The sequence below is a fragment of the Pollachius pollachius genome, assembly GCF_949987615.1.
Source record: "Pollachius pollachius genome assembly, chromosome: 15".
Lineage (NCBI taxonomy): Eukaryota > Metazoa > Chordata > Actinopteri > Gadiformes > Gadidae > Pollachius > Pollachius pollachius.
In genome coordinates, this window is record NC_136948.1 from 16225764 (window position 1) to 16240647 (window position 14884).

The following is a 14884-nucleotide window of genomic DNA, read 5'->3' on the forward strand; positions in this document are numbered from 1 at the left end:
AGAGACGGAGGGGCGTGTCTTCATAGGCTAATAACAATAAGCCCTAAGTAAGAAGATATAATTTAGCAATAATAATAGATAATGATACTGATGATACTAATACTTCTAATTTTAGTATTCATGATAAAAAAAGTAACTTCCCCCATCGAAGTGGATTTACTAAAATAGTTTGGAAACTACCCTTAGCATTTCTCAATATTTAATTTTCAGGAGCAAACAAAAATACACAAATACAAATGCATACACAACATAAATTGGACGCATTTGATTATCTATTTTATTTAAATTACCTTTTATTACAAAATCCTTTAGATATAAAGAAAGCGTTACTTACATGTACAATACAATATTCTAGTAAAACATTTACAAAATATATTTAGAATGTATAAACACTTGTGAGTCAACTACAACAATCACACTGTGGATATCAGACATGTTTTCCATCTACATTTCAGAAATAAATATGAACACAAACACAAATACATTGGCAACTAGTTAAAAATGTGTAATTATTTGAAGTACAACAGTTCCTTGAGTCCTTAAGTTAAGCAAACAGCTTTAAGTGTTTCTTGCGCTACAAATTGCCTGTAACTCTATGCAGCACCATGTTTTGCATGTACATCACGGGGGCCACTCAAAAGCTATGGTTTAGTAGCTCTCACTGACTCAGCACTTTACATTACAGACCCATCACCATCAATCTCTTCTACTTAGGCCTTTCCTCCATTTTGAATGGCACCGCTGTTCACTGTGGACTTCTTCACTTCTATCCTCATGGACTGGCTCTCCAGCCTCACTCCACCGGACATGCCCAGCACCGTCTTCCCCGTCTTCAGATTCTTGGACATGGGGATCCGGGTCAGCCCAGTACGGGTGGTTTGGGCTTCATGCCCGGTCTATTGCAAGAGTGGAAAGAAAGAAAATGGGATCAAAACAATTAAAGGGGGAAAAACACATTTCATGTATGTATGTATGTATACATACATGCGTGTGTGTTACAATTCAAAACACTTTAAACTTCACTAGGAACAAGTGCCATGTGAGAAATGTGAATATGTGTTCAAGCCTCTGTTTCAGCCATTCACTATCAGTTGTTTGGTGTCAAGTCACTCCAAGGCTGTTTTGTGTCAGTGAGGCCAGCAAGCGCCGCGAGACCATTTGTGAAGAGAAGAAGTACACAAAAGGTACATATGACTTATTGTTACATGATGCCGGCAAGCCATAGCGTGAGAGCTCTGCTGTTTAATGACACCTCTCGCCACACTATCCGTCTTTGCTACAAAAAAACCCTTCACTTAGACCCACACTAGAATGGGGCCTCCATATACCTACAATCGTACATTCAACAGAGAAGAAAACATGTCTGGAAGATATGCATCACTGTGTCTCTCCATTCAAGGAGGTCATCATTTGTTTTTTCTATCAGCAACTCGCATCTCAGGTCTTTACATGTGCTTACTTTTTTTTTTAAAGCATCATGGGGCATACAGTTGACACAAATACACACATTTGATAGATACCCTTGAATCAAATCCATTTCTTTAACGAAAGGCACATTACCATGCTTTGTGAAGGCCGACTGCTTGATGAAATGGGAGTGATGGTTATACTATTGCTGGCCTTGATGGCGGTGGCCCTGGCCGTGGTGGTGCTGGTAGTGGTGATTTGACGCGGCGAACGCAAAACTGTCCCAGTGGACAAGGTCATCTCTTTGCCCTCCGCCATGGGTCTGACGACCATTTTTGGGCCGGCGCTGTTGCCTAGGTGGATGTGTATCTTGCTGTCCTCACTGGTGGTGATGAGGTTAGTGTGGCACTTCCTGATGGGCACTGGGACCGTCTGCTTTTCTGGCGTGACCTTGAACACGGCACGACCCACGGTCATCTCCTGGGGTTCCGGAGAGGCCGAGGGGCCGGGTACGACGGCCGTGCTCACCGTCGTGATGGAGATGGGTGACAAGGGCCTCCCGGATGCGGCGGAGCAGACCCTGCCGCCATCGGGCGACTTGGCCCTGGATATTGTTGTGATTGTGACCGGAGACTTTGCTCTCTCTGGGCCTCGGATCCCAGTGAAGGACTTCACCCTCTGGTTAGACGCAGAGTGGGTGGGAATGATTGTGATTTTAGACTTGGGGTGAGACGAGTTGGGGCTGAGCGGGACAGAGCTGGAGAAGAAGCTGTCGCCCGTGGGGCTGCTGATCTCCAAGGTTGCGGTGCTGTTCTGGTGATCGGGCGTCACCCGGATGTGCACTGGCTGTCCTTGTTTCTGGATCATTGTCAGTTCAGTGGGCAAAGCGTCTCCATTGACGTGCAATGGCTTTTCTAGGCTGTTCCCTGACGGGGCTGTCTCCTTTTTCCTCATCCATGGGATCCAAGACTTCTTTACACCCATGTCACTGGTGGATGAAGGGCTGCGTTCAAGAGCACTGAGCTTTTCAGATGACTTCTTGAGACACTTCTGTCTGAAGTTGTTCATGATATGATTCTCTTCTTGGACCGACTTCCTGATGAAAACAGCTGGGCAATCCTCCTCTGCCGTATCCATGGGCAACACGTCCGTCTGCACTGCCGTCGAAGTCATAGCGATGTCCATCATCCTCCTGCCATTCATGCTGGGCCTTAAGGCTCGGCTTTGTCGTTTAGTCACGTCCAGCTCTTTGGTCAGGTGGATGACCTCGATGCTCATGTTCTTGGCTTTCTCCTCTTCTTCCAAGAACCTTTGCTGCAGCACTGAGTAATCTAGCTGGAGCTGAGACAGCTGGTCTTCTTTGTTCATGAGCTCATGGATCTTCTCCTTGAGAGCCACGACATCAGCTTGGAGGTCTTTGGTCATGGCCTCCTCTCGCTTACAGCGTTGTTGGAGATCTTGTCTGGGACAATCCTCCTCTCCTTTCTCTATAGCTTTGTTCCGTGCGATCTGACTCCTCATTTCTTCAATCTGCCGGGAGAGGATGTTAGCCTTGTCTTGTTCGGTGAGGAACTTTTTCTCTAAGAGGTCGCACTGATCCTCCGTCTTGATCAAGTCACCCTCTACCACCTCAAGTTGTTTGAGGCGTTTCTTCAGCTGTTCAATTTCAAAGGTCAGTTCCATTAATTTGTTGTCATCTGCTATGGCAGAGCCAGATCCTCTACCCACTTCACATCTTCCTATGTTTTTAAGCGGTGACTTCTCTGCTGGGTCCAACCCATCTAACCTCTTTTTCAGTTGGTTGATCTTGCAGTTTAGGTCTTTATTTGTATCCAATTCATTCAATATTTTGGTGCTCAACTCTCTATTCTCACTGGTTAGAGTTTCTACTTTGTTCCCCATTTCAGATTTTAACTTCATGAACTTTTTGCTCTCATCTATTAGTCTTTCAGTGACCTCTGTAACCTTTCTCTGTTCAATTTTGAACATATTGCCTAAATCCTCCTTTTTCTTCTCCTCTGACTTCATCCTATCCATTAGATTCTTTCTTTCATCCATCAAAGCAACTGTCAACGACTTCAGTTTACTCAGGTCATCTTTGAGGCTCAGTTCAGACTTTTCTAGTCGCAACTCGGAAGACTCAACCTCTTTCATTCGAATCCGCAGAGCTACCAGCTCATCCGACAGCTCCTTCGTCAGCCCCTTCTCCCTTTCCAGTGCAGTGTTCAACTGGGTACATTCAGTCTTGCTGATGCTGAACGCACCCTCCAGCCTCTCTAGTTCCACCATTCTCTTCTGGAGCTTCTCCACCTCCAGCCGGAGGACTTTGCTCTTGCTGTCCTCGTCCTGGAACCTCTTCCTCAGCTCTTTACACTGACTCTCAGTCTTGGTGATCTCCTCGTCCTTACCCTCCATCTCCAGCACCCGCTTCCGCAGGTTCTCCAGCTCAGTGATCAGCGTGGAGTTTCCGCACTCGCCATTGCTGATCTTCTCTCTCAGCTCCTGCAGCTCATCCTCCGATTTCTTCAGCGTCTTGTTGCTCTCCTCAAGCTCCGCCACCTGGTGCACAAGACCTGAAAGTTTGGCGTCGAGCTGGCGGTTCTGGGCCTCCTGGTCGGCCAGCTTGGCGCTCATCTCCTCATGCTGCTGGGTGAACATGGACGATTTCTCCCGGAGCTCGGTCTCCAGACCCACCGCCCTTTGGCTGTCCTCCTGGGCACGGGTGCCGGCTTCACCGAGGGCCTGTTCCCGCTGCTGCAGCTGCAGGCCTAGCTCCTGGACGCGTTGCCCGTGTTTGTCCATCTGCTCCAGGTGAAGTTGCCGCTCATCCACCAGCATCAGGGCAAAGGACTTTAGTTTTACCAGCTCCTCGCGCACCTTGGCCAGTCGCTTGCAGTGCTCCCTCTCCTTCTTGGCCTGGTAAGCTTTCTCGTTCTCGAGTAACTTCTTCAATCTAGACAGGAATCAAATAGAAGAGAAAGAAAGAGGCATCCTGGATAAGCTTGGGATGTCGTTGATTTATAAAAGTAGGTATCTTTGTGGGTCTTGGTCATATCATGAAATGTAAAGTTAATCTAAAGTGCATGTTAGGGTTAGGGTTTTTCTCTTAAAAGTCACTTAACTATTCAATCATTTCTACTCAGGATATGTGTATTGCCCCATGATTGTACATGTTCTAAATGTGTGACAAAAATTACCTTGTGGAGTGGTTTGGATGATTGCTGGTTGAAGCAGCCTCACCTGGCCCGAGTCAGACTGATTGGACTCTGGGGCTGGGTGAGGCTGCACACCTGTTGTGCATTGAGCAATCAGTGTGCACTGGTTGAACCAGACATCATCACATACACTGAGAGAGATTTGCATGGCAACATGGAGCACCAGCTCATATCATTATCAATTAACTTCTATGATGGTGATGTTTTCCAACATCACCAACCTATGTCCTTAGTGGTTTGGAGAGGACCCACAATGGGCGCCAGTCTAACAATGCTGGCACCTAGGTGACTTTAACTGGGCTCCTCCAGATATGGACACAGAATGGTGACATTGGAAAAACGATTTATTGTAGAAGCTGATAAGATTCATCAAGTTTTATCAGTTGATGACCAGCCATTATCCACACACACACTCCAGACCTTAAAAAAATATATGATTCTATCATCTACCGGATTGAAAAATACCAAGTTAATGAATAGTGTATTTGTAGAGTCAACAAACAGAACCAACAAAGCAGTTAAAGAAAGCTAACATTTGAAAATATAAGCAATAAAATCAAATACTTAGACTTTATGTTGTGATGCTATGACCCGAGCATCAGAACACAAACTGAAGTGCAGCGGTCAAACACTTGATACAGCGATATCCTTCCCCTTTTTTCCTTTGGATGAGAGCTTAAGAACACAAACCCCATGAGAACGTTTCCCAAAGCCCTCTGACCGAGAGCGCTCCCTTTCTCTGAGCCTCTTTCTATGCTGCTCATGTCCATTAACATCTCGCCCACAGTCAAATTACATGCAAAGCACAAGGAATGCAAAGAAGATGCTCAGTCTTTGTGTGCCACCCCGCGAGAACAATAAATCACAGCATTTCCTTTTGTTCAAAAAAAATGAGGCATAAAAATCCAACACACGTTTCATCCATACATAGAACACTTAGGGTTGCTGCAGGCCAAATAGCCTCAAAAAGGTCCACAACCGTCTTTAAAATATGTATTCGCCAGCAACACTATACAGCGGCCCAAGACCGGCAGCTTATGTAACTCACCTCCAATGTTAACTCTAGCAGGAACACGTGATCATTTTTAAGCCATTGTTTAAAGTCCGGTGATGGTGAATGTCAGCTGACAGGGGGCCTCTCTGCACAGCCTTTCCACAGCCACCCTCCCTTCTTGTCATCAGGACAATCACAGGTGAGCCCATGCAGAGGAGCAGAACCTCACTTCTAAGCGATAGACTAGAGTGTATGAATGTGTGTTTTGTGCATCTGTATGTATGTGAATATAAAGGAGGTTACGATTGGTTGGAACCAGGACTCTTTGCAGGGGGTGGGTCCCTTGCCAAAGCAGGCAGGCAGGGAGGGAGGGAGGGAGTTGTGTGTGTGTGTGTGTGTGGGGGGGGGGGGGGGTTTACCCCTAAATTAACTCCTGTTATTCATCTTTTGTCACTTACACAAGGCATGGAGTAATTAAATTAAAAGGTTTTCCCACTTTAAAGCTATATTTTATACTTGAGTGTACTCATAAACATTCTTTGTGTAAATTCAGTGTTGGTTTGAAGAAAGTTCAACCTCCTATTTATATAAAAATTGAATATACAAACAATCCATTAACAAAGTCCCAAAAGTTATTTTTGCAGACATAAGAGCTTTGGCATATACGTTATATAAATATATATATGTATATATATATATAAATATATATATATATATATATACATATATATATACAAATATGACAGCATAATTCCACCTAATGGCAAAGAGCGCTGGTCTTCGCGCGCGCACACACACACACACACACACACACACACACACACACACACACACACACGTAATGAGAAATCCAGAGACTGCGGATGGGCCAGGTCTCTCCTGGGAGGGGTGGAAGACCAGAGGAGGACAGAATGTACTCTCGCTTCAATGAGGTGCCGTGTGAAAAGTCTAAATGACCGCTGTGAACATTGGGGGGAGAAAGAAAGAAAGGCGTTTCAATGTGTGCGCTAAACACGCGTAGCACAGCCCGATGGTTAGTGTAGTTACCCATGAAAGAGAGAAGAACGTGACCCACACACACACACACCTGTGAATGGACTATTCCATTGATGGATATTTGACCTACAGGTTATCAAAACATAGCTGCGGCACCGCTCTTCTTATACAGTGCATTGCAGATCCTACATTTAGGATGCTCTTAAATCGTTTATAAAGGCCCATCAACGTGGTGCACGTATGTATTCATATCACGCATGGCACCTGGCTCCTCTCCTGCCAAGTAGCAGACAGGGAGCCTGGCTCTGCTACTGAGGAGACAAGCAGATGTCGAGAAAACAGCACGTCCACGTTCTACGCTTCCACTGCCGCAAGTCAGTGACACCTTAGTATTTGGCCGTCTCAAATTACGCACACCGTTTTGTGTGTGTGTGTGCGTGCGCTTAAGCGTTTGTGTGTGACAATTTGCGTAGATTTTTTTTCCTTGAGGTTTAATTTTGATCTTTACCTTTGAGACCTCCACTTTGAATAAGTGTTTAAGAGCAACAGTGATGAGGTCATATGTTGAGTGTGTGTGTGAGTGTGCATGGTGGCTGGTTGAACCAGCCTCACCTGGCCGAGTCTGATTGGACTCTGGGGCTGGGTGAGACTGCACAGCTGTTGCACATTGATTAATCAATTTGCGCAGGTTAAACCAGCCGCCACCACACACACTCAGGGACATCTCCTACATGTAGCACCAGGTCATGTGTCATTGTCTGCAAACCTTATAACAAACTGGTTTCCAACATCACCACCCTGTGTCCTTGCCTGGAGGAGCCCCCTAAAAGTCACCTAGGTGGAGCGTAGCATGTAGAAATAGCTCTGATGTAAGCAAATGGTGATGCGTTGTTATAATATAATAACAATAAAAAGAAATGCATTCTAATCGACTTTCAATGTATAAAGTCAGTCCAGTAAGGTTGCTTGGTGGAATGGCTTCTTGTTTTTCGTTTACACTATGTTGTCATCGGGGTACTTAAATGCGTGCACGCCATGAGCACAAACACAGGTGCGATCTGTAGAAGGGGGGGGGGAATGGCGAGAAGAAAAACGCATCATATTCCTGGTGGGACAGCACCTCACTCACCCCCAGCTCGCCGCTGGAATGCGCTCCGTGCCGCAGTGGCCTGTTTGTTTCGGGAGAACGAAGATTGAAGCAGAAACGGCCTGCCAAAGAGCTGTCAAAACAAGGTGTTCCACCGTAATGACGACTCTCGACGGACGTAAAACATTAGTTGCTTAGCGAGAGAGCAAGCCCCAGCGGTAGTGTATAGCACCGAGAGATTGATATGCTGCTAAAAGAAGGAAATCAGACGTAAGCGGGTATGTGGCGGTACGTGGTTGAGGGCAGAGTAAAACAGTTATTGAAGCTTTGTACACAGCATGTGCATGACCTTCTGCCAGTGCTTTTCTGTCAATACGATTGGTAAAGAGGAAAGGGACGGGAAACACTCACCTGATTGTAACTTTTGTTTTCACATATTTTCTATACAACTTCTTTTAACAGACCAATCTGCACTCACTGCAACAATAACGGGAGTGAGTGTGTGTGTGTGTGTGTGTGTGGGGGGGGGGGGTTCCAATGTGCGTGACTTGTAAAAAAAAACATTAACCACCCTCAGGAACGGCAGATATTTCCCCTCCGTTATATGTTCACCTCCTGACATCCAAATTGCTCCGTGGATGGCTGACGGCTGAGAGTCATCGGCGCCCATTATTATTACTCACATTCTTACACATGTTTGGCACGGCACCTTTGCCTCTCTTTCGCTCACACTATCGTGGCCGCTGCAGGGCCCCAGGGGACCGGCTGATCCTGATAATAAGGTGCCAGAGATGAGGAGATGCCTCCGTCTCACACATGTGGCTAGCTCCTGTCCAAACAAGCGGTGTGCGCACACCGTGGCAGACACGTTTTTGGATTGGTTCCGGTTTCATCCGAAGTGACATAAGTGATAAGTTCTGAGGGCAGAACTGAGAATGAAGATGTCAATCCATCCATCCGTCCTTTCATTTTTATATCCATCTGTCCACCCATCTATCAAACAATCTCACCAATCCACCCTCCCACATCCATCCGCCCATCCATCCGTTCATTGGTTCATCATATCTCGCCTACAGTTAATGTTTACACCCTCTGGTCTATTTTGGGCGGATCAAAATACAGTAAACAAAGGTTTACGGTAGCAGAGCTGGAATTAATAAGTGTCCCTGTAAGCAACTGCTAGCCGTAGGGAATGTGGCGGACTCCGATGGCCACAGAGTGAAAAGCAGCCAGCGTTAACATGTGTTCCCCCTCCAATCTCCCCTAAGCAGGGTGACCGAGACTCCGATGGCCACAGAGTGAAAAGCAGCCAGCATTAACATGTGGTCCCCTCCCATCTCCCCTTAGCAGGGTGAGCGAGGGCGCCCTGTTAGCACGCCCAGCTGGAAACCACCTGGCACCGAACACAAATCACCTTGATCCTGCCACCTGATCCGCCAACTCGGAGCCTAAGGGATCAGGTGCCACAGTATAGGCCAGCAAAGGCAGGGTGAGTTGAGTATCACTCCTTTTTTACACTATGAACTCTCGACTCGGTTTCGTAACAAGTACATGTTTGTGTGAGTCTAACTCGGGTGTGTGTCGCTGGCTACTACAGCTATCTGATGGCTCAGGGCCTTAAGAGAAGTTCAGGTAGTGGTGAGCTTAGGGCAAATATGTCCCATCAAGGTAGGCAAGGCACTATGAACTATTAGTTTATTCACGCAAATGTGTAGATGGGATTTCCTTTCAAACTACTCATCAGAAATTGCAAATACAGGCACGGTGGCTTTTTGCTGGGGGTTAAACATTTTAACCAAGACCAGTGGAAACGCACTCAGCTGTTAAACTTAAGCAAGTTAAACTGCAATTGGATCTATTTCAAAAAAAAAATTAATCCAACATTTTAATTAAAGAACATTCCTCTGCCTACATATAAAATGCCCTGAAGCAAGATTTGCGATCGTTTTTTAAATGGTGTGATTGTTTTTTAGAATATACACTTGAATATGAAAATTGCACTGGCTCGAATATGAAGTATTCCCATTCTCTCGCCTCGGCATGTTAAAGTAAACTGAAAATAAACTCTTGCTGTCTGCGAAACGGGCCAGAAAAGCACGGCCATGAAACAAGACAAGCTCTTTCTCTCTCAACTCTCTCTCTCTCTTATAGCCTCTGATGGCCTCTCCATTCTTGTGACAGTGATTTAGCGTCCACAGCCTGCTTCCTGTGTCCTCTGCTAGGAGCTGAAGAGAGGGAAAGAGAGAGAGAGAGGGAGAAGGAGGGCTATGGAGAGACATTGAGTGTGAGTGCAGGTCTACTGGGGGCCGGACTATTTGAAGTTTTGACAGTGGATGAAATGCTGCAGGAAGGTCCGCACTGCAGATGACTGACTGTATGGATTACATTCGAGATACAAGCACACTGCCTGCACCCATGAACACACACACACACACACACACACACACACACACACACACACACACACACACACACACACACACACACACACACACACACACACACACATACACACACACACCCATGCACACGCGTGGTACAAAGGCTCTAAAGTTATTGTACAGATAAGTCAAATCCTTGTGTTAAATAAGAGGACTGTTATTTGCTAAAGCCCCGTGGGATTGACGCTCCCATCTGAAAGCATCCTTTAAGTTTTCCCTTGGCGAGCATTGATGCTAGCAAATGCTAAATCAGAGCATGTTCCATTTGTCTGACTATGGTGGTTTGCTGTTGTATTTCCTGCCGGGAACCCAAACCAAATTGCTGCTTTGATTATTCTCACTGTTGTTGAGTCAAAGCTGCCAATTACAAGATTTTACATACATAAGAACGAAAATTGACCTTTCAGTGGTCCTTGTGCATCCACAAACAACCACCATGCTATTGTGATTATGTCTCTGCTTTTGGGATCAAACCCTCCAAATCTTTGATTGTTTAATGAGCGTGGGTCATTTGGGATTTGAGGATCTATGCCTTCTCTCTCTCTCTGTCCATGAGCCTTTTGGTTTTATCTTTCTGACCAGGCCGTGTGCATGTAAGGCCACATCCCGTCTGTAATGGCCGAGGTTTCTGTGAGGCCCTGGGGACTGATGGTCCTGTATACAGTCGTTGACTGCCTCAAGGTCACTTTCAAAACATGGATTTCTTTTCAACATCCATTGGCCCTGAACCTCTCATGCTCTACTCTGGCTCTCTCTCTCTCTCTCTCTCTCTCTCTCTCTCTCTCTCTCTCTCTCTCTCTCTCTCCCTCTCTCTCCTGCCTGTTCGCCCACCTTTATCTCGTCCTCACTCGTCCTCCATCTCCCCCAGCTCTTCATTCAACCTCTTCATTACGTCTTTCCATCTCTTTCTTTCTCTAGCGACAGATGTAATGTTTTTGTTTTTTTAATTCAAGCAACTCTCTGTATTCCTTCACATGTATTCACAGAATTGCAACCATTTCTCAATTCATACTGCTCCCCCCCCCTCCCCCGATTGCATTAACCTTGTTTATTGGTTTCATAAATATCTTCCGAGGTTCCCCGTGTGTGTGAGCGCAAGCGTGAATTCAATGTGCTCCACAGATGAAGACGGACTGCGCCCACCTCTCCCTCTCCTGCTCCAGCAGGTTGGTGAACTCGTCGCTCTTGTTCATGTAGTCGCCGTGCTTGCGCTTCTCCAGGTCCAGCTCCTGCACGGTGCGGCGGTGGCTCTTCTCCGCCAGCAGCAGCTGCCCCAGCATGCGGCGGTACGTCTCCCGGTGCTTCTCCTGCAGCCTCTCCAGCTGACGGACACCGGCACAGGGATCAAAGTCAACAAAAAGTGGGGAGCAGCCGGGTACTTTTTTCACATGCTTAGCGAGGGGTGAGTCGTTTTTTTTTGTCCTGATGTATCTAGGGCTTGGACATTGAGATGGCACCTCTTAATAGCCGCCTCCGTTTGGGATGTGAAGGATTCATAGAAAGGTTTTTGGTCGTGGTGGCATTCTGATCAAAACATTTAAATGAATAAAAAATACAAATTTTGGTTGTGACTAGTCTAGGTCAAAGTGTATTTACATTTAGGTAGGGTTTTGCATCACTACAACTCTCTCCTTCGAGTCACCACAAATGGCAGAGTAGCGCCAACCAAAAGTCCCATGATTCATTTCAATGTACAAGCCCTATTCATGCAGGTACCGCAGGTATCGACACACACATTGGCAAGCAATGTGCAAACAAATGGATACACGCACACGCAGGCAGACAGACAGACAGACAGACAGACAGACAGACAGACAGACAGACTCATGGGGACAAAAATTGGGACAAACACGTGCACAAATTAAAGTACTCTTGTAAACGCACGCACGCACGCACGCACACACACACACACACACACACACACTCACGCACACGAATGCATGTAGATACACACACATGCGCATGCATGCATGCAGATACACACACGCGCATGCACGTAGATACACACATAAACATGAATGCATGCAGACAGTTCGGAAGGTGAGGTAAGCATGGCTAAACCTTAACCTCACCTGAATCCAACACGACACCGTTTCCTGGCATATCGATAAAACATTGACAAGATGGACAATAATAAACAAATGGGTCCCATTACAGCGCTTTTATAGACATTCACTGAAACACTGACCTCAACCATGGGCTTCTGGTGGGGTTCCTGGTTGGGAGGGCCCTTGGACCCGGAGATCAGGCTATCCCTCTGCAGGGCCTGCAGGGCAGAGCAAGGCTCCGGGGAGCCGTAGTGGGACCCCAGTCCCTCGGGACGGGCCTGCTTGGACTTCATGATGCGGATGATGTCTTCACGGGCCTGTTGAGCACAAGGCTCATTGATTAGAGCACAGAAGATGTAGAGATGTGTTGATAAGATGATGTATATAACACAACAGGGGTGTTGTGTTACATAGTGTACCTAAAGCTGTATGAACACACATAGATGTGTTGCGTAAATGTTACACATCAAAATACTTAATGATGTACAATATTTATCTATATATATTCATAGATTTTTATGTATTTATTTATAAGTATGCAATACTTGAAATTATAGGTTTTGTATATGTCATTACCGTTTTCAACCACAAGGTAGTGCTATAGTGCAATTAAATTAGAGGCTGCCCAAGGAGAACAACGAGTTTTTTCATACACAGCATAACATCATACCAGAGGCCTTTTTAATATCAACTCAGCAGTTGTTAGCAGTTAGCAGTTAATAGCAGCTTGAAGACGTACTGTGTAGAAATGTTAACGGTTGAAATGTTACTCTTTTTGGTAAGTCATTCATCCGAAAGGTCCAATAGCCTAGGGTCAAATCCTAAAATAAGAAATGTAATAAAGATAATATTGTGAAATAAACTCCTGATCTACCAGGTTTTCTGTGTTTTCCCACAAAGTAAATCATCTAAAGTAGTAACATAATCCAATAGAGCTCATTGGATTTGACTCACTCGAGATATGCTTGCGGGGGATGGCAGCATGTGAAATGTTCCCTGACACAATGCGACCTGTGAGAGGTGCAACATGAGCACAGACACAACTCCTTCAAAGCTCATGCATTCCTGGTGACCTCACCTGAACCTCTCCCTCCATGATGCCCAGCAGTTTGAGCAGGTCTCCTTTAGAAAGCCCCATCAGGCCCTCTCTCTGATCCCCAACGTCATCCTCGGAATCCACGGATATCTTCTTCTTCTTCATCTCCTCCTCCTCCTCCTCTATCTCCTCTGTGATGACCGCCGCTTTTTGGTGTGTCTCGTCTTTTAATTGAGGTTTGACCTGGTTGAGGCTCTTGATGGGGAGACTCACTTCCTGTTGGGGGTGGATGTCGCGGTCTCCTTGGGGCACACCGAGGACGCCTTTGGCCGGCCCCTCCACCCCGTTGCTCTTGGACCTCATGTTCTACCTGAGGAACACCAAGGAACCTGAGGGAACCCATAACAAAAGGATACATGTTATTACAAAGGTAAACATGCATGCTGGGGTAATACACATGGAATAGTGATCACAAGAGACTAATATATTGTTGTCGGTACTGTTCATCCATCGTTGAAGTCTTCTCTTAACATAACCATCTTGGTATGGAACCTTCCCATCGGATACATCTAACCCTTTTTTGCCATTATCAATGTTTCTTAGCTTGGCAATGTGTTGTTTGGGATAATCAGTTCATATCAGTTAGACCAGGATGGACTTAGTAAGATAAAAGTAGTGAGAGACATTTAGTGAGGTGAGATGGAAATATAAAGGACATTTTTGGAACATGTTTATTTGCTAGTTCACTCAATATTCTTGAGACTTGAGGTTTTTCGAACATGTTTACCTTGAACATAGAGCAAAAACAGGTGAAGAACGTGAGACACAGACAGGGAGACAACTAAGCTAGGACTTAATGAGAGGAATGCATTGTAGGTTGTAGGGCTTTGGCTTCACATAGCTTCATATCTGAGCAGCTGTCCAGCAAATGATTTAACTTCTAAGATACTAGTTCATTCATAGATAAGAGCTTAGCTGATACAAATTAATAAAATGTGTGTGTGTGTGTGTGTGTGTGTGTGTGTGTGTGTGTGTGTGTTTGTGTGTACGTAGCCACATTCTGTTCGACTGCTGTGTGTTTCAGTCACACCCTAGTTTGGTGGCATATCTCATGAGGAGAGATGAATCTTAGATGGAAACAGTGCTTGCTTTTAAATCATTCTCTTCCATGAAGAAAATGTACCACTATCATATCTGAAAAGCTTAACACCATATGACACATTGTTTTGATATCACAAATGAGGTTTCACAATATCATGATAACTGTTTAATAACTTTCTTAACTGTGAAGGGTGAGAAGACAGGTCTGGGATAAAGTTCTTATCTTATCTCGTAGAGTTTGAGGCATACCTTTTTAATTAAGGGATGTGTATGTGCGCTTTTGTGTGTGAGAGAAATACTCTGACAGTATTAACACTTGTAAAAGGAAGGGACCTTGAACTGTGTTCTGTTTGACAGGCAGTGGAGGGAAAAAAAAGAACAACTGACTTTAATGACAAACAGATATTGTATTAACTCCCCCCCCACAACCTCCCATCAGCAACACATCTCCCCACCGGTGATGTCATAGCAACCCCCCACCACTTGATTCCCGTTCTGAGACGCCTAGAGTGGGTTCGTCAAACTATGTCATGCATTTTCTCCTTAGCACACACCCGAA

At 45.5% G+C, this 14884-nt stretch overlaps 1 protein-coding gene across 1 annotated transcript; it reads right to left on the reverse strand.

Annotated features, from left to right (window-relative positions):
- Positions 1-536: 536 nt before the first annotated feature.
- LOC307086608 (filamin-A-interacting protein 1-like) lies at positions 537-13587 on the reverse strand (the record flags this gene model as incomplete). The annotated part of the gene is made up of 5 exons (XM_079751874.1): positions 537-896; positions 1561-4360; positions 11284-11462; positions 12329-12505; positions 13267-13587. 5 exons carry the CDS (start codon positions 13585-13587, stop codon positions 711-713), a joined length of 3663 nt encoding a protein of 1220 aa, XP_079608000.1. The 3' UTR covers positions 537-710.
- Positions 13588-14884: the final 1297 nt, after the last annotated feature.